General features: G+C 39.5%; 1 protein-coding gene across 2 annotated transcripts in view; it reads right to left on the bottom strand.

Annotated features, from left to right (window-relative positions):
- Positions 1 to 19,203, bottom strand: part of SCP2 (sterol carrier protein 2) — a 97,133-nt gene that overhangs the window by 21,494 nt on the left and 56,436 nt on the right. For both annotated transcript variants that reach the window (XM_045204220.2, XM_024571025.4), the window contains one exon: positions 12,502 to 12,655. In XM_045204220.2, coding sequence (XP_045060155.1) covers positions 12,502 to 12,655 — 154 coding nt within the window. The remainder of the gene's footprint in view (positions 1 to 12,501; positions 12,656 to 19,203) is intronic.

Here is a 19,203-nt window from a genome sequence, read left to right as displayed (position 1 = left end):
GTAGCAGTACTTTTCAGTGTACAAAATACCTTGATTCTTTGTGGGGTGGAATCCAGACAAGTTCCCACAGGCCACAGGTATGTCTTCATCTTGCTTGTTTTGAAAAGCTCATTAAGCTAATGATCAGTCAACTTTACATCCAGATTAGGAAAAAAGTTAATATATACCATATGATTTACTTGATATGCACCCTGTTCTAGGGAAACTGAATACAGTAACTCAAGCAAACTTAGAAAAAGAGATTACTCATATTACAGAAGGATGTTCCTCATGATTTCATTATTTACAAGGTTCTTTTAGCAAAAACTAAATTCTGACCTTTTTTTAACTTGGTTTACACACACGTCACCTGAAATAAATATAGTACATAAAATATTGGAAGGGACTTTGGAGATTAATTACTTGGTGTATGAATTCCCTCTATGCTTCCTGAAAATTTTCATTCTCAGGCCTAGAATACAGGCACTGTTTCAACAATGTCAAAGATCAGAAGCACAGAGTAGCCAAGCAAACAGGAACTTTCAACTCATATGAGGTTAGGATCTTGACTGCTACCACTTAAAACGCCCTCTAGATAAGCTGTTTTAACTCTGATCATGGATCTCCTCATCTGTAAACAAGGTGTAAGGCCTACCATTTGGGGCTTTTATGAGAATTAAATAAAGAAGTACATGTGAAGCACCTACCAAGGTCCTGGCACACACTAGGCCCTCAAAAAGTGACTGTTAAAAGAACCATTACAACTGAATGATAAAAAGACAAACAACCGAATTTTAAAATGGCCAAAAGATCTGAATAGGTATTTCTCCAAAGACAATACAAATGGCCAGTAAGCACATAAAAAAGATGCTCAACATCAGTAGCCATTAAGAGAATGCAAACTAGAACCACAATGATACCACTTTGTACCCATTAGAAGCAAAAATAAAAAAGGCAGATAACAGCAAGTGTTAGTGAGGATGTGCAGATATTAGAATCCTCATAGCAAAATAGTATTCAGCGTTGCCCTGGCGGGTGGCTCAGATGGTTAGAGTGGCATACCCACACGCCAAGGTTGTGGGTTCCATCCCTGGTGAGGGGACATATAAGAACCAACCAATGAATGCATAAATAAGTAGAACAACAAATCCCCCCCACCCCCGGTTCCTCTCTGTCTCTAAAACTGATAAATAAAAAAAATTTTTTTAATAAAATACTCAGCTTTAAGAAGGAGTGAAGCACAGGTGTACCACATTTCACTGACTTTTGCTTTACGGCACTCCACAGATAACTCATTTTTCACAAATTGAAGGTGCGGCAACCCTGTGCCGAGCAAGCCCACCAGCCCACTTTCCCAGCAGCACTTGCTCACTCTGTGCTTCTATGTCACATTTTAGTAATCCTTACAATATTCCAAACCTTTTCACTATTATTACATTTGTTATGGTGATCTGTTATCAGCGATCTTTGACGTCACTACTGTAATTGTTTTGGGGCTCCATAAACTGCACCCATATAAGACAGTGAACTTAACTGATAAATGTTGTGTGTGTTCATTTGTGTTCACAAATGCCACTGCCCAGCAGTTCCCCATCTCTCTCCCTCTCTGCGGACCTCCCTATTCCCTGAGATACAACAATACTGAAATTAGGCCAATTAATAACCCTGCAATGGCCTCTAAGTGTTCAAGTAAAAGGAAGAGATACACATCTCTCACTTTAAATCAAAAGCTAGAAATGATTAGGCTTAGTGAAGAAGGCACGTCAAAAGCCGAGACAGGCTGAAAGGCAGGCCTCTTGCACTGTACTGCCAAGTTGTAAATGCAAAGGAAAAGTTCTTGAGGGAAACTAAAAGAGCTACTCCAGTGAACACACAAATGATAAGAAAGCGAAATAGCCTTACTGCTGATACGGAGAAAGTTTTAATGGTCTGGCTAGAATATCACACCAGGTACAATATTCCCTTAAGCCAAAGCCTAATCCAGAGCAAGGCCTCAACTCTTCAATTCTATGAAAGCTGAGAGAGGTGAGGAAGCTGCAGAAGAAAAATTGGGGCCTTGTTAGCAGAAGTTGTTTCATGAGGTTTAAGATGAAGGCACGTCCATAGCGTAATTGTACAAGGTAAAGCAGCAAGTGCTGATATAGAAGCTACAGCAAGTGATCCAGAGGATCAAGTAAGATAATTAGTGAGGGTGGCTGCACAAAACAACAGATTTTCAATGTTGATAAAACAGCCTTCTTTTGGAAGAAGATGCCATTTAGGGCTTTCATAGCTAGAGAAGAAGTCAACGCCTGGCTTCAAAGGACAGGCTGACTCTCCGGTTAGGGTCCAGTGCAGCTGGTGACTTCCAGTTGGAGCCAATGCTCACTCACCATTCTGAACATCCTACGGCCCTGAGGATTACACTAAATCTACTCTGCCTGTGCTCTGCAGCTGGAACAACAAAGCCTGGATGGCAGCATGGTTTACTGAGTATTTTAAGCCCACTGTTCAGACCTACTGCTCAGAAATAATCCCTTCAGAATATTACTGCTCATTAACAATATACCCAGTCACCCATCTCCTGATGAAGATGCACAATGAGATTAATGTTTTCATGCCTTCTAACACAACATCCATTCTGTAGCCCATGGATAATGATTCAATTTTGACTTTCAAGCCTTATTATTTAAGACAGACAAGGTGTGTCCAGAAAAAGTCCAGCCATTATTAATATAACAAGAATGGTTTGTGCGACATTGATGTAACCTGGCAGCCAAGGAGAGTGGACTGGAATGCACATGTGTGAACAATGACGACTTCACTGTACTAGTCAGTGGGGGCGGTAGACGCCATTCAGTGAGCATGTGTGCTGTGTGGCTGTCACATTCAAAATGACTGAGCAAGTAGAGCAATGAATCTGCATCAAATTTTGCTTTAAGCTTGAACGTCCCTCCACAAAAACTATTCAGATGATTCAGAAGGCTTTTGGGGATGATGCAATGAATGCAATGCAAATAGAAGTGTGGCACAAACACTTCAAAGATGGTCAAGAATCTGTTGAAACTGATCCACATTCTGGAAGGCCTGCAACAAGCAGAACATCTGAGAACACTGAATCTGTATGGGCCACAATCAATAAAGATTGGCGGCTGACAGTGTGAGAGCTACAAGCTGATCTGGGGATTCCAAAAACTACTGTGTCTGAGAACAGAAGGAACATCCTGCCACAGTTGTTAATGATTTGATTTAAACTGCAAGCCCAACAAAGGATTTTGCAGAGTATTTTGAACTGTGCAAAAGACCCTGGGAGAACTGTGTGAGGTCCCAAGGCGCCTACTTTGAAGGGGACTGAGACGTCATTGCCCTATGTACAATGTTTCTTGTATCTTCTTCAGTAAATGTCGCTTTTTCATAGCACATGGCTGGATACTTTCTGGACCGACCTCATCTTCTGTAAGGTGACAGCTGGCATAGTTATTCCTCTAACGGACCTGGGCAAAGGAATTGAAAACCCTCTGGAAAGGATCCACCATTGTAGATACCATGAAGGACATTTGTGATTCAGGAAAGAGGTCAAAATATCTACATTAACAAGAGTTGGGAAGTTCATTCCAACCCTCATGGATGACTTTCAGGGGTTCAAGAGTCCAGTGGAGGAAGTAACTGCAGATGTGGCAGAAATAGCAAGAGACCTAGAATGAGAAGTGGAAGCTGAAGCTTATGACTGAATTACTGCAATCTCACGATAAAGCTTTAATAGATGAGGAGTTGCTTCTTACAGGTAAGTGGTTTCTGGACATGGAATCTACTCCTGGTGAAGAAGTCATGAAGACTATTGAAACGATAAGAAAGGATTTAGAGTATTTCACATACTTAGTTGACAAAGCAATTGCAGGGTTTGAGAGAACTGACTCCAATTTTGAAAGAAATTCGACTGTGGGTAAAATGCTATCAAACAGCATCACGAGCTACTGAGAAACCGTTGGTGAGAGGAAGAGTCCATTCTTGGGGTGAACTCCATCGCTGGCTTACCATCGCCACAGCCACCGGTCTTCAGCAACCACTCGCCTGACCAGTCAGCAACCATCAACACTGAGGCGACACTTTACTCTAGCAGAAGGATGACAACTCACTGAAGGCTCAAATGATAGCATTTTTTAGCGGAGAAGTATTTTTTAATTAAGATACGTATTTTAGATATAATGCTATTGCACACTTAGTAGACTACGGAATAGAGTATTTTTAATTAGGTATGTCCATTTTTTTTGGACATAATGCGATTGCACACTTATACTACAGTATAGTATAAACATAACTTTTATACGTACTGGGAAACCAAAAAATTCTGTGCTTGCTTTATTGTGATACTCACTGTACTGTGGAGGTCTACAACTGACCCCGCGACATCTCTGAGGTATGCCTGTACTACATTCGTTCCTGTAGCATGGGTGAACTTTAAATACATTACACCAAATGAAAGCAGCAGTCACAAAAGGCCACATCTTATATGATTTAGTTTATATGAAATGTCCAGAATAGGCAAATCCATAGACAGAAAGTAGACTAGTGGTTGCTAGAGTCTGCAAGGGCAGGGCCTGGGAAGTGACTGCTAGAGGGTACACGGGGTTCTTCTGGGGTGATGAGAATGTTCTAAAATTGATTGGTGATGACTGTGCAACTCTGTGATATACTAAAAACCACTGAATGTATAGTTAGAATGGATGAATTGTGTGGCATATGAACTATGTCTCAATAAAGATGTTTAAAGAAATTTTCAACTGGTTGCTATTATTCTTAGTCTTTAGGAAGAATACAGAATCCTACATTGTAATCACATCTTCATCTCTAAACCTCACATTTTACCAGTAATCAGTGTGTTCTAATTAGAGATGATTGTCTGATGCACACAGGGTCTAGGGAGTAAGGTTCATTTCCAATCAGCAACTGCCCTTGACCTCAGAGCAGGCACAAGGTCCAATCACAAACAGAAATCCTTTGCTGAAAGAGCCAAACAGTGGGCTTCAAGGGGTTAGGTGTGTTTCCTGTTCCGAACTAAAAATTAAAGGTCATTTTTCCCAACCCCCGAAGTGATACTTATAATTTAATAATAAAGCAATTTTCAACCATTTGATCAGTGACAAAAGCTAGAGAAATAGAAAAGAAAAAAGGAAAATGTATAGGGAGATCAGAAATCAACATTTAATTGAGCAATTACAACGTGTGGCAGGGGGTTTTTTAGTTGATTTTAGAGAGAGGAGAAGGGGGAGAGAGTGAAACATCGACCTGCTGTTCCACTTTTAGGCGTTCACTGGTTGATTCCTGCATGTGCCCTGACCAGGGACTGATCTCACAACCTCAGCGTAAAGGGATGACGCTCTATCCAACTGAGCTACCTGGTCGGGGGCCAGGCAGGTATTTTATGTGTTTTCTAATCCCTGAAGTAAATATTTGCACTCTTTTCTAATTGAGGAAAAGGTTAAGTTAACATGCCCAAAGAGGCTGTGTGAAGGAAAGTAGATAGGTTGCCCTTTTCACTGATCAACACTGCCTTTCTGATAATTCCAGCCTATAAAAAATTTATAAAGATACTGCAGACAGGTGACACTTAAGTAGTTTTATAATTTCTTCATTCTAACTGTTAACTAACTGGTGGCTACATTACTATGGAAACATATAAATCACATAAGATTTTTAGATGTAGTCCTTAAAGATCTCCTTAAAAATGAAATTAAATTGTATGTGTGTGTCCACTGTGGCCTCTGAGAAGGCCTACAAGTAATAAAGACAAGCACTCAGCTGGCAGCTACACTGTGGTTTCGAAATACCATCCTCCACTAAAAGGAACCCAGCATCCTTGGAGAAATGGTGATGCTAGGGCTGTGGCACAGAAAGTACGGGATGAGCTTGGAATATCTTCTTGAGCTAAAAAGTAAGTACTAAAAGGAATCATGAGACAATGTGAGTCAGCTAGAAGGAAATGCCACTGGCCAAAGCAGGGACATTCCAAGGATCAAATACAATAATAATAAATTATAATCTACAGAATGAAAAAAGAATCCATGAGTTCATACTGATATGTTTATTAATAGAAAAATATAGATAGAAATAATGTTAAAATGATGGAGAAGAGAAACTCCTCCTTACAGTAAAATGCCACTTAATAAATATAAGGAATGATGACATGAAGAAAAAAATCATCAATAGATGCTAAAATGAATAGGCAAGGGGTAAAAGTTTGAGGACGAATATGGATATTTATGTATCTCAAACATCTCAACAAATTTACCTAAAAACTAAAAAAGAATCAGTAACTTTTCAGAGAAAAACATGGTAGACACCACCTTAACCAAGTATCAAAGTTAAAAATCACCAATATGGCCCTGGCTGGTGTGGCTCAGTGGACTGAATGTCAGTCTGTGAACCAAAAGGTGGCTGGTTCAGTTCCCAGTCAGGGCACGTGCCTGGGTTGCAGGCCAGGTCCCTGGTTGGGAGCAGCCAGTTGGTGTGTCTCTCACACATCGATGTTTCTCTCCCTCTCTTTCTCCTCTCTCTAAAAATAAATAAATAAAATCTTTTTAAAAAATAAGTTTCATTTAACAGATTATAGAATGTAAATCTATCCTCTGTATCATAAAAGCTCCCCATTTACATAAAACAAATAGGATGTTATAATACAAAATCAATATGCATATTCAAGTCGGTGTAAATTAAAGAAGAGTTTAATTGTAAATTAAGTGCAACTGGTCATGGTTCTTAGACATGACCTCTCCACTTCATTTGCACACGTCCTGTCCCAGCACCAGACATTTTTTACCCAGAGTACAACTGCCTCCTAAGGACCTCTGGCCTCTGATCTCTCTACCATTCAACTCAAAATAATGCCAGACTGATCTACCTAAAGCAATATATAATCACACGATCTCTTGCTAAAACTTATATTCTGTAGGATAAGTTCCAAACTCCTAAGCATAGCATTTGAATCATTTCAAAATCATCATCCAATCTGTGGTTACCTACACACTACTGACCGACCCTCTACCCAAGTATACACAAAAGAATCTACTCTCTACCCACACAGCACAGACACTCACTAAACCTCCTTTTATTTTCATATCTCTATTTTCAGATCTCTGTACAGGTCTGAAATGCACTTCCTTTATCCTTCTGCTGGGCAATACCAGTCATCCAGGTTTAAATTTACATTCTTCAACATAACTTCTTCCTTTGGGCTTCTACAGCATTTTGAAAAAAAGTACGAGTATGTTTGCCTTCCCCAAATACTCAGAGGACCATACTTGGGGGCGCTAAGCATGTAGCAGTTGCTCCATCAAAATTAGCTAAATGAGTCCTGGCTGGTGTGGCTCAGTGGATTGAGCAACTTCCTGCGAACCAGAGGGTCACTGGTTCGATTCCCAGTGAGGGCACATGCCTGGGTTGTGGGCTAGGTCTCCAATAAGGGGTACATGAAAGGCAACCACACATTGACATTTCTCTCCCTCTCTTTCTTCCTCCCTTCTGCTCTATCTAAAAATAAATAAACAAAATCTTTACAAAACATTTTTTTAAAGTTAGCTAAATGAGGAACTAAGCAAATCAGACCATTGTAATGGGTACCTTAAAATTATTTTGTTTAAAACCAAGGCACAACCTCATCTTAAAACTATATTTGCACCATCAGAATTAGAACTGTTTTCCCAATTTTGGCCTCTGGAGTGAGTTTATATCACTAAAACTATCAATATCTTGGGTCCGGTCAGGATGGCGGCACAGGCAGACATGGCTCCCCTCTTCGCACAACCACATCAAAATTACAACTAAAATACAGAACCACCATCACTCAGAACCATCAGAAATTGAGCTGAATGGAAGTCTGACAACTACAGAATTAAAGAAACCACATCCATTCAGACTGGTAGATCCACCAGACTGCTGGAGGGTTGGAGACACAGAATGGGCTGGTCTCACACTGACGTGTGGCGGATAAAAACTCAGGAGGGATATCTCGGGAGTGCAGAGTCCCAGCCCCACACACCAGGCCCAGGGTTCCAGTGCCAGGAAGATAAATCCCCACAACTTCTGATTGCAAAAACCAGAACCCCCCCACACACAGACTCACCTACTCAGGCTCACTCTCCCTCTAAGCTCCAGCTCGGGGGTGGCACCTTAAAGGACACCAGTGGCATACTGGGAGAGATGGAAGTGCTGGCATCGAGGCAAGCAGAGACATTGTCCCTTCTCTGAGTGCGCTGCCCCCCTCCCCACACAGCCACACAGCTGGCAGGCTGGTGCCATATTTGAGGCTCATCAACCTGGCTACCCACCTGGGAGATCTCCCAGAGACTCCATCTCACCCAATTTATGGGGCCACCCAAGCTGCTTTCCATATGAATAGTGGGGTCTTGCCTCAGGCTTCACACCTTCCTAAATCCTATCAAACAAGCAACAGCTGGCCTCAGAGAGCCCCAGGACAGTCACTAGTGGCAGCCAGATTAGTTTCACAGCTTGGCTTTGCCTGGGAATCTCTAAGCCCAGCACAAATAGCAACCTTCTCAGATTGCTTTATAGCTCAGTAAGGGCAACCCCAGACAAAACACAGGTGGGGGCTGACCTTGACCTGCACCACCCAGGAAACCCCGGGGCCAGCACATCCAGTGGACAGCTACAGACCACTTCTGAGCACCACCACCCTGCCCCTGCACAGCTGATCCTCCATGGAGGGTAGAGGTTGGTGGTTAATTAGTCACCGCCAGTCCCTGCAGCTGACTAACCTTTGGTAAATTCCTCCCATTGATCTGCCAACAGCAACAAAGGCTCAACTACAAGAGGAGGGTGTACTCAGCCCACAAGAAGGGTGCACCTCGAATACCTGGCTTCAATGATAGGGGAGGTCGTGCTACTGTACCCTACAGGACACCTACCACATTAGGCCACACTACTAAGGCACAGAGTCAAAGCAGCTCTATCTAATACACAGAAACAAACACAGGGAGGCTGCCAAAATGAGAAGACAAAGCAACATGGCCCAAATGAAAGAACAGATCAAAACTCCAGAAAAAGAGCTAAATGAAATGGAGATAAGCAATCTACCAGAGGTAGAGTTCAAACCAATGTTTATAAGGATGTTCAAGGAACGTAGTGAGGACCTCAGCAGCATAAAAAAGACCCAGTTAGAAACGAAGGATTCACTAATTGAAATAAAGAACATTTTACAGGGAAACAACAGAATGGATGAAGCTGAGAATCAAATCAATGATTTGGAACATAAGGAAGCAAAAAACAACTAATCAGAACACCAAGAGAAAAGAGAATCCAAAAAAATAAGGATAGTATAAGCAGCCTCTGGGACAACTTCAAGAGGTCCAACATTCATAACATAGGAATGCCAGAAAGAAAAGAAAAAGAGAAAGAAATCAGAAATCTATTTGAAAAAATATTGAAAGAAAACTTCCCTAATTAGGCAAAGGAAATAGACATGCAAATCTAGGAAGCGCAGAGAGTCCCAATCAAGTTGGACCTAAAAAGGACCACACAAAGACACATTATATTTAAAATGCCAAGGATTAATGATAAAGAGAGAATCTTACAAGCAACAAGAGAAAAGCAGAGAGTTAGTTACATAGGAGTGCCCATAAGACTGTCAGCTGAGTTCTCAAAAGAACCTTACAGGCAAGAAGGGACTGGCAAGTATTCAAAGTGATGAAAAGTGAGGATCTAAACCTAGATGACTCTATCCAGCAAAGCTAGCATTCAGAATGGAAGGGCAGATAAAGTGCTTCCCAGACAAGGTAAACCTACAGGAATTCATCATCACCAGGCCATTATTACATGAAATGTTAAAGAGACTTATTTAAGAAAAAGAAGATCAAAACTATGAACAGTAAAATGACAACAAACTCACAACTATCAACAGCTGAATCTAAAAAAGAAAAAACAAAACAAACTAAGCAAACAACCATAATAGGAACAGAATGATAGGTATGGGGATCATTTGGAGGGTTATCAGCTGGGAAGGGGAAGGGGAAAAAGGGAGAAATGGTGCAGGGATTAAGAAGTGTAATTGGTAGGAACAAAATAGACAGGGGGATGTTAGGAACAGTATAGAAAATGTAGAAGCCAAAGAACTTACATGCACAACCCACAGACATGAACTAAGGGGGGATCGTTAGAGTAAAGGGGGAGTACCAGGCGGAGGAGGGCAAAGGGAAAAAAAATCGGGACAACTGTAACAGTATAATCAATAAAGTATACAAAAAAAATGTAGTACTTCTGCCTTTCCAGAAATATCAACCTTGGTTACTGTGAACAATTCTATATCTCAATTATTTTGTTTCCTGAAAAATAAAAGAACTATGTTTAAAATATAATTTATTGCCCAAAGTTCATTACCTTCTGTTTTGAGCTAATTCGATAGCTGCACTAATATTCTGACTGGTAGCTCTTTATACTTTGGCTTGCGCCGAGGGTTTGCAACTCCAAATATGAACTGGATGGAATTCCAAAGGCCAGTGCAGAACCAATGAATTAGATTTAGGGGGAAACTTAAAATTCAACCTCTGAACATCTTTTTATTTGATTTAATTCAATAAACATTTAGCCACTATGAGAAAGATCCTCAGAAGGGTGGGAGAAGTCAGTCACAGTCTTAAGCCTCAAAGATCTCATATAACACAAGGGATTAAAAACAAAAAGATATACTGCAACTGAACCAAACCTGGATAGGGACCCAAGAGGTAGAGTGCTGTGGATATTTAAAGGGAGATGCTACTTGTAATGGGCCTTAAAAGAAAGAATTTTCACAACAGAAATGGTATTCCAGGCAGAGAAAGAAGAGTGCAAGGACAGGGAGAATACACTCGAGAACTTGCAAAACATCAGAATAATAAAGTGTGTTGCATATCCTTGTGGAACCAAAGTATGAAGAAATAGTTACCAAGAATTTCAGGAAAATTAAAAGGAGTGGGTTAGTGTTAAAAGCTACAGTAGGATTAATAAGTATGAAAAATAAAAACAAGGACATGTCACCATTTCATTATCAGATCATTGGTGGCCTTACCTGACCTCAGTGATGAGATCGGAAACTATTGTAAGATATTTCAGCACGGAAAAACAAAGGTGGCACAGTAGAAAAGGCTCATCACGAGAAAGAATAATTAAGGCAAGGAGAAAAGCAGACTTTTTTAGAATATAAAAAACCTGAACCACTTTGCTCAAAGAGGGAAAAGGAATCAATGGAAAGGCAAAGATGGAAAGATTCAAAAGGGAGAGGGTATAGTTTTTGCAACAAAATTATAGAAAGTTGTTGAAAAGAAAAGCATGCAAAGAGGAAAGCTGGACCTTGGAAAGGAAGAGGGGCTTTTTCCTCTAGAAATGCGGAGTAGTTCTCAGAGAGAAGAGCAAGTTAGGAGGAAATCTTGAAAGGCTTGGGGGAAAAGGTGCTTAGAGGAACACAGGCATTTAACAAGGACAAGAAGAAAATCAGCAACAAAGATTCTAGCAGCAGTGAGAGCTCAATTAAGAAATAAACTTGGCAGAGGTCCAAACAACGTCCTAAGCCTGGGAAGCTATGGGGAGAAAGAAAAGTGTGGGACAGGAAACCAAAAAGTGACTCACCTAAACTGAAATCACTCAGGCTGGCGGGGCTGAGACAAGTACCCTGCCAGCTCTGGCTTCCTCCTTCAGCAGCACTCTCTTTTAACTGTGCTGCTCCTTTTTGAATGAAATTGTTGGGGGACCCCAATGTTGAAAAAAATTTTGTTTCAGGTAATAACTAACAAGCATAGTAATCAATGTATGTAAAAAGCTATTGTTTCAGGAACTGAAGGTAGGACCCACCCTGACTCCAGGAGACCACAATCAGTTCCACCTTTGTGCCTCGGGAGGACTGCAAACAATTCAAGACGCTATCTGAGCCCCTGTGCTCCAGGGAGAGATGACCACCGCCCAGGACACCGATGAAAGAATGCTGCAGCTTTGATCGGATTAACTTTTCCCCTGGATTCTGAACCCCTTACCTACACTTTTCTTCTTATAACAAGGGTCGGTTTAAAATGGAATTTAAGAGGGTCTGTTAGTGGACAAACCTGCCGTCTGCTCAGGCCACGGACTCTGAAAAAAGCTCCCAATCGGATTAACTTTTCCCCTGGATTCTGAACCCCTTACCTACACTTTTCTTCTTATAACAAGGGTCGGTTTAAAATGGAATTTAAGAGGGTCTGTTAGTGGACAAACCTGCCGTCTGCTCAGGCCACGGACTCTGAAAAAAGCTCCCAAAGATTCAATCCGTGTCTCTGCTTACCCGGTCTGGTGAGTGACAGCCAGCACTAATGCCGGCTTTTCCGGCTTCAGAATTTTCCTCAGGCTGGTTAAATTCAAAGATAATGGCCAGTTTTAAAGTTTTCAAGCTATGCTATTAAAGTAATGTGATGAGACACTTATTTTTTGAGTACTAAGACAATAAAATTAGGACTTTTTACATGTAAAGCGTCATCAGCTGTGAAAAGTCAGGATTCACTGTCAGACAAAACCCAGAATGACACTTACCTGGCAGCTTCGGGAAAACCCATCCTGTAGATTGTGACAACTGCAGCTCCTCCAAGGCCGAAATTGTGCTGCAGAGCAACCTTTGCACCAGGAACTTGTCTTTCCCCGGCTTCCCCTCTCAGCTGCCAGCAGAGCTCCGCGCACTGAGCCAGACCTAACAAATCGAACACAGAGCAGGCAGAGCCGGTGGCTGTAGAAAAGCTGCACCAACAGCTAGCTTTCTTAAGCCAGACAAGAGCTACCTAATGTTCAGTTGTGACTTTTAATTAAAGCATTTAATTAAGCTGAGACAACTTTTGCTTAAATAACTTCTCTTAAAAGCACTTATGGTTTTGCAGCTAGTTTTCTTCTCTTAAGTAATCTCTGTATTTAGACAATATGCAGGCTTAAGAAATTCTCTGCACTCTTTAAATTTATCCAACCTGTCGTTTTCTGGCCAGTTTGAAAGAGAAGACACTGAATATAAAGTTCCCTGATAAAGGAATAATGGCATAAAAATGATTTAACTAATGTTACCATTTTTTATGTTATCAAGAGAAAATCTAGGATTTGGGAGTTCATGTTCCCTAAAAAATATAGGTGGTGTGGGGAATTTTCCTATTATTTTCCCCAGATAGTTCACAAGAATGAATTGTTTTCCAAACCTATACATAGTTATTCACAAGAATAGCTCCGGATTCACAAGAATAGCTCTGGATTTACAAGAACAGTTTTTGTCCCCTGGATAATGAAAGCAAGGATTCTTAGAGCTGAGAACTTAATTATGCAAGCACTGAGAAACTGGAGGATTAAGTAATTTGTGAATGGGCACAAGGCAGGCTAATTGCAGAGATAAGATGAGAACCCAAGTCTCCTGATTTACATTTGTTTGTCTTTCTACCAGACCAGCTACCGGAGGACAGCTGAGCTAAGAGTGTTCTATCCTGATAGACCGGTCTCCACCTCCTGGAGGCTTCACTTGTCTACGGACAGTGTGGGTTCTTCCACCGACACCCCCACCACAACTTCTGACTCCTGAGTATCTGGGACAGTGGCCTAGAAGCCCCAACTTCAAGGAATTTAAATGCCACTTCTCATTTCCAAACAGTGTCTATATATTTACAGAATATATATCTTAAACACTTTCAAAATAGGAAACTCCACACCCTGTAACAATTTTTTGAATTGTGAACGTTTTGATATTAATTAGGAAGGTCAAAGTGAATGACTACTAATACATCCAAACTTTGGGGCAATCAGTTTTACTAGAAATCTGCCAAATAAAAAGCTTAAACAGTCAATAAATGTGTAAGACAAAAAAAGTATCCAAACTTGTCTTATGACACACCAATGGGGAAATACTGCCAGTTTTCTTCACAAAATATACATCGTTCACAAATATTTGAGAAAATATTCACCTGATCAAATCAAACAGAACAATACCATTTTAACCAATCAAATTGGTAAGGATGTTTAACGATGAGACTAATCATTCTGGTGAGCCTATGGCAAGATAGCCACCCCCATAAAGTATGGATGAAAGTTCAAATCAGTACGTTTTTGGAAATCGATGTACCAAATTATTAAGAGCCTTTAAAATGCCTTGAAAACCATTATATGGATATAATCAAGTGTAAGGGTTCAGAACAGGCCTCCCCAAAATGTGCTACTCTGGCATGTGAATTATTTTAGGTTGAAGGCAATCAAAACCCTATAGGCTCATGAAAAACTTTTACCTCTCCCTTAAAATTTTTTTAAAGATCTTATTTACTTATTTATTTTTAGAGAGAGAGGAAGGGAGGGAGGGAGAAAGAGAAGTAGAGAAACATCAGTGTGTGGTTGCCTCTTGCATGCCCCCTACTTGGGGACCTGGCCCACAACCCAGGAATATACCCTGACTGGGAATCGAACCAGCGACTTTTTGGATCTCAGGCCCGCGTTCAATCCACTGAGCTACACCAGCCAGGTCCCTTAAAGAATTTAAACTAGGGGCCTTGCCCATAATAAGAGTTATCACCAGAAATAACTTTTCTTGAGCTATTGGCAGGTCAAACTATTGTACTAATTACTGAACAGCTGCTCTTCTTATTGTCCTCAGTGACCTTCCTCCCCTTTGAAGCCCCAGGCACCTTACACCTCCTTCCTTATCTCAGAATGTCACATATACCTTATTTTCCCCTTCTGGCTTTGAACCTCTCATTTATGTGGGGTGTGGCTCTTTGGTGTATGTGGGATTCCCATGCATATGTATGTAAATAAGTTTGGTCATTTTCTCTTGTTAATCTGTCTCATGTAGATTTAATTATTAGACCAGCCAAAAGAATTGTGAGGGTAGAGGGAGTTTCTTCCTCCTCAACACAATCACAGGCAAAATTTAACAAAACTACCTGTTCATCACATTGTTATACCAGTGACAAATTAGATAATCTGGAAGTGAAATAACTAGGAAATAGTTATATAAATTATGCTGCATGACAAATTACTATGTTCCTATTTAAAATGATCTTTATAAAGTTTTTTTTAATAGTTTAGGAAAACGCTTATGATATCTTAGTAAAAAATGCAGTGAACCAATTAGATAGCCCTCCCTCCAAACAACCAACAACTGTTTATTAAATGTCTACTTTGTGCCAGACGCTGCACAAGGCTCAGAAGATCCAGCAGCAAACAAGATTGGCATGGTCTTTGCCCTTCTGAAACTGATAATCTTGAGATACAAAAATGCAGGCTTTTACAGTATGGTCTGATAACGCTACCGTAGGCATCCGCACAGGTGCTACAAGCACACAGAAGGAGAATATCTCGCACACCTCGATGGGTCAGGGAATGAGTACAACACGACTGGACATCTAAACTGAGAGCCTATGAATAAAGAGGAGCTAGCTAGGCAAAACAAAAGGAAGAATGCTTCGTGAAGAGATATGAGCGTGTGCAGAGAAGGCACATGGCCTGCTTAAGGAGTAGAAAGTCAAGGGAGACTAAGGAGTACTCACGACAGCCAGTATGAAGAGTGAGAGACACGCGAGGGAGAGAGAGGGAGACAGGGATGGGGGACAGGGGAGGGTGGCAGGCAGAGAAGGGGAGAGGGAGGGAGAGAGAGAGGGAGAAAGGAAGAGAATATGCATAAATACTAGAAACATTTACAGATTTTTGCAGTAATTTCAATCGCACCATACAACTGACATTGTAGAAAATGTGGAACACTGTGCTAAATCTCTATTTATGACCTGCCTAATTCATACAAGGCAAAAAAAAGAAGCGAGGGAGAAAATAAACATCCACATTATCAACTAATTTCTTATAAGTTATTTTCTGTTGACAAAAGATGACTGTCTGTGAGAAAGTATACAGACTGAGCTTTCTAGTTGTCTACCTTCAGAACAAACCGGTGATTCGTGTATTTCCACACTTGATCTTAGCCAACAGGCTGAGGAGTGAATGTGTATTTCTAAAAACTAGATCTGTGAAGGGTGCAGGTCAAAAGTTGGCCTCAGGAATCCACTTGCCAAGAAGGCACATTATAAGCATAAATTATTTGAGCATATTTTTTAAAAGTTTTCCTCCTTTGGATAACTTCTGTCACTAAACCACAATTTTCCTTTGCTTGGAAAACAAACTATCAAACATAAATGTTTATAAACATATTGTGGATGGGCATAGGAATAGGCATCCTGTCAAAGTAGTAGATTCAAACTACTTTGTAGTTTGCCCTTCTTACAGTCTCTTCTAAAGGGAAAAAAAAATTCTAACCTGATTATTCATTTTACTACCATCTTGCTACAAAAAATTTTCTAACAAGATAGTGAAACTTTTTATATAAAAAATTTAGCCTAGAATTCAGCTACATATAGTTTAGTTTCTACTGAAAATAAACCATTCAAACATGTATCAAGCACTCCACTACGTACTGAAGATATAAAGAATTCACAGTGTGATATAAAGTGTTAATAGAGATAAGTAATAAGCACTATGGAAAACCGCACAATGGAAACAGTTCTATTACCTGAAGTCTTTTCTTCCTCCTGCTTCCCTGAACCCCTCACTCTTCCTGTACTATTAAGACAGCCAAATGTAAGGAAGTAATAATTCAACTTCAGTTTTAAATTAGACATCTAAAGGCCTTAGCATAAACTATATTAAAAAGGATGGTGTTCTATTATTGAAAGCTGGCTTTATGAAAAAGGAAAGGTTTGTTGAGTTTCAAAGGGCAAACACTGCAATGGACTCAGCACACAATGAATGATGCGTATTTATATAACAGCAGTTTTTTCCTCCACTCTTTATAAAATTATCAGCCTAGAACACTACCAAGTGTAAAATACCATACAAAAACAAAAGCAATATAAAGACATTTTCAGACATTCAAAGCTGAAAGAATTTGTCACCACACTGTAACATCCACACTGAAAGAAATGCTAAAAGAAGTCCCTTATGCAGAAGAAAAATGACAGCAGGTAGAAATACGGATTCACACACAGGAATGGAGAGCCCTAGAAGGGGTACCTACATGGGTAAATACGCAGGCTTTTTTCCTTATTGTTTACATCTCTTTAAAAGATAATTTTTAAATAAGAATAAAAAATTTTTGCGGGGTTTATAACATACAGGCTGTGACAAAAATAGGCTTACAGTTGTTTGTACAGAAAATAAAAACAATAATTAATACATAATAATACAAGAATAAATTCTACTTTTCACATACTCGCAACTGTAAACCTACTTTTGCCCCACCCTGTATGTAAGAGAAAAATTCACAACTGTATCATAAGGCCTGGACAGGAGATGAAAGTATATTATTGTGTATATAGTGAAGTATATATTGTGTATATAGTATATGTATATTGTATATGTGTATATAGTAAAAGTAAGGTTCTTTCACTATTAGTGAAGTGGTATAATATCATTTGAAGATAGACTATACTAAAATATGGAAAAACAGAGTCATAAAATAAAAGTCTAAAAGGTGACTGGAAGTAGGAAATAAACAGCTGGGGCAAGAAAATACAAACAGCAAGACAGATTCAAACTTAACCATATTAATAATCCCATGAAATGTAAATGGTCTAATATCCCAATTAAAGGCAGACTGTCAGAGTGGAGAGAAAAAAAAAGCAAGACCCAAGTAAATGCTGCCAATGCACTTTTACATACAAATATAAAGTCACAAGTCATCAAAAAGTAAAAGGATGGAAAAGGACATACCGTGTTAACACTAGTCAACATTTGAAAGCTGGAGGGGCAATATTAAATCAGTCAAAGTGTATTTCAGAGCAAAGATCTGCCAGGGAAAAGAAGGCCATCTCCTAACAGTAAAGGGGAAAACATAAAACTGTCTTTATTACAGATGATTTGATTGCCTATATAGAAAGCCAGATGGAATTTTTTTAAAGCTACCAGAATTGAGTTTTAGCAAGGATATGAGATGAATACTTAAAATTTTACTGTATTCCTACATGGTAGCAATGAAAAATGGAAACTGAAAAAATACCATTTATAATAGCATCACCACTATGAGATACTTAAGGATAAATCGGACAAAAGAAGTGTGATATTTATTCTGTAAAAACTATAATATATTCCTAAGAAAAGTTAAAGACCACCGAAATAAATTAAGTTACATATTTTGTTCATGGGTCAGAAGCCTCACTATTGCTCATGCGTCAATTCTCCCCCATATGAATCTATCTATTCAAAGTAATCCCAATAAAAATCCCAGGAAGATTTTTAGTAGAAATCAACAAGCTGATTCTAAAATTTCTAAGGAAAGGCAAAGGATCTACAGTAGTCAAACAACTCTGAAAAAGAAAAATTGGAAGGAAAAGAGAAAGTTGGAGGGCAAAGGCCATCTAATTATAATAACTATTATAAAACTATAATAATCAGAATAGTACAGTTCTTATGGAAAGACACACAATTGTATTAACAGAAAAGAGAGTCTGGCAATGATGCCCACATATTTATGAACCATTGATTTTGGCAAAGGCAATGGGTGGAGAAAGTATAGCTTTTTAGCAAATAGTGCTAAAACAACTAGAAATCCATATAAAAATGCATATGGATTTGGATCTATACTTTGTGTAATATGCAAAAGTTAACTCAAAATAGATCACAGATCTAAATGTAACACTTCATATATAAACCATCAGAAGAAAACATAGGAAAAGATCTTTGTGACCCTGGGTTAGACCAAGTATTCTTAGACATAATACTGAAGTAAATCCATAAAAGAACAAACTGATAAACGGGACTTAACCAAAATAAAAAACTCTGTCCTTCAAAAGACACTACTAAGAGAATGATAAGTCACAGACCTGGAGAAAATCTCTGCAAAGCATATATGTGATAAAGAACTTGTATACTGAATGTATGAAGAACTCTCAAAACTCAACAACAAAAACCCCAATTTTGCCCCCCAAACAGGCAAAAATTTGAATAAGCACATGAGAATATGCTCAACATCATTAGTCATCAGGACACATTAAAGAATCATCCAATGAATGCATAAATAAGTGGAACAACAAATTCTCTCTCTCTCTCTCTCTCTCTCTCTCTCTCTCCTCTCCTGCCCCTTTCCTCTCTCCCCCTTCCTCTCTGTAAAATCAGTAAATTAAAAAAAAAAAATTTAAAGACTGGCCATACCAAGTGCTGATGAGGATGTGCAGGAACTAGAACTCTCACGCTGCTGATGGGGATGTGAAATGGTATGACTACTTTGGAAATGAC

Source organism: Desmodus rotundus, chromosome 3 (genome assembly GCF_022682495.2).
Source record: "Desmodus rotundus isolate HL8 chromosome 3, HLdesRot8A.1, whole genome shotgun sequence".
Taxonomy (NCBI): domain Eukaryota; kingdom Metazoa; phylum Chordata; class Mammalia; order Chiroptera; family Phyllostomidae; genus Desmodus; species Desmodus rotundus.
The sequence above is the reverse complement of the archived record's forward strand: the minus strand, read 5'-3'. Positions and strand labels throughout refer to the sequence as shown.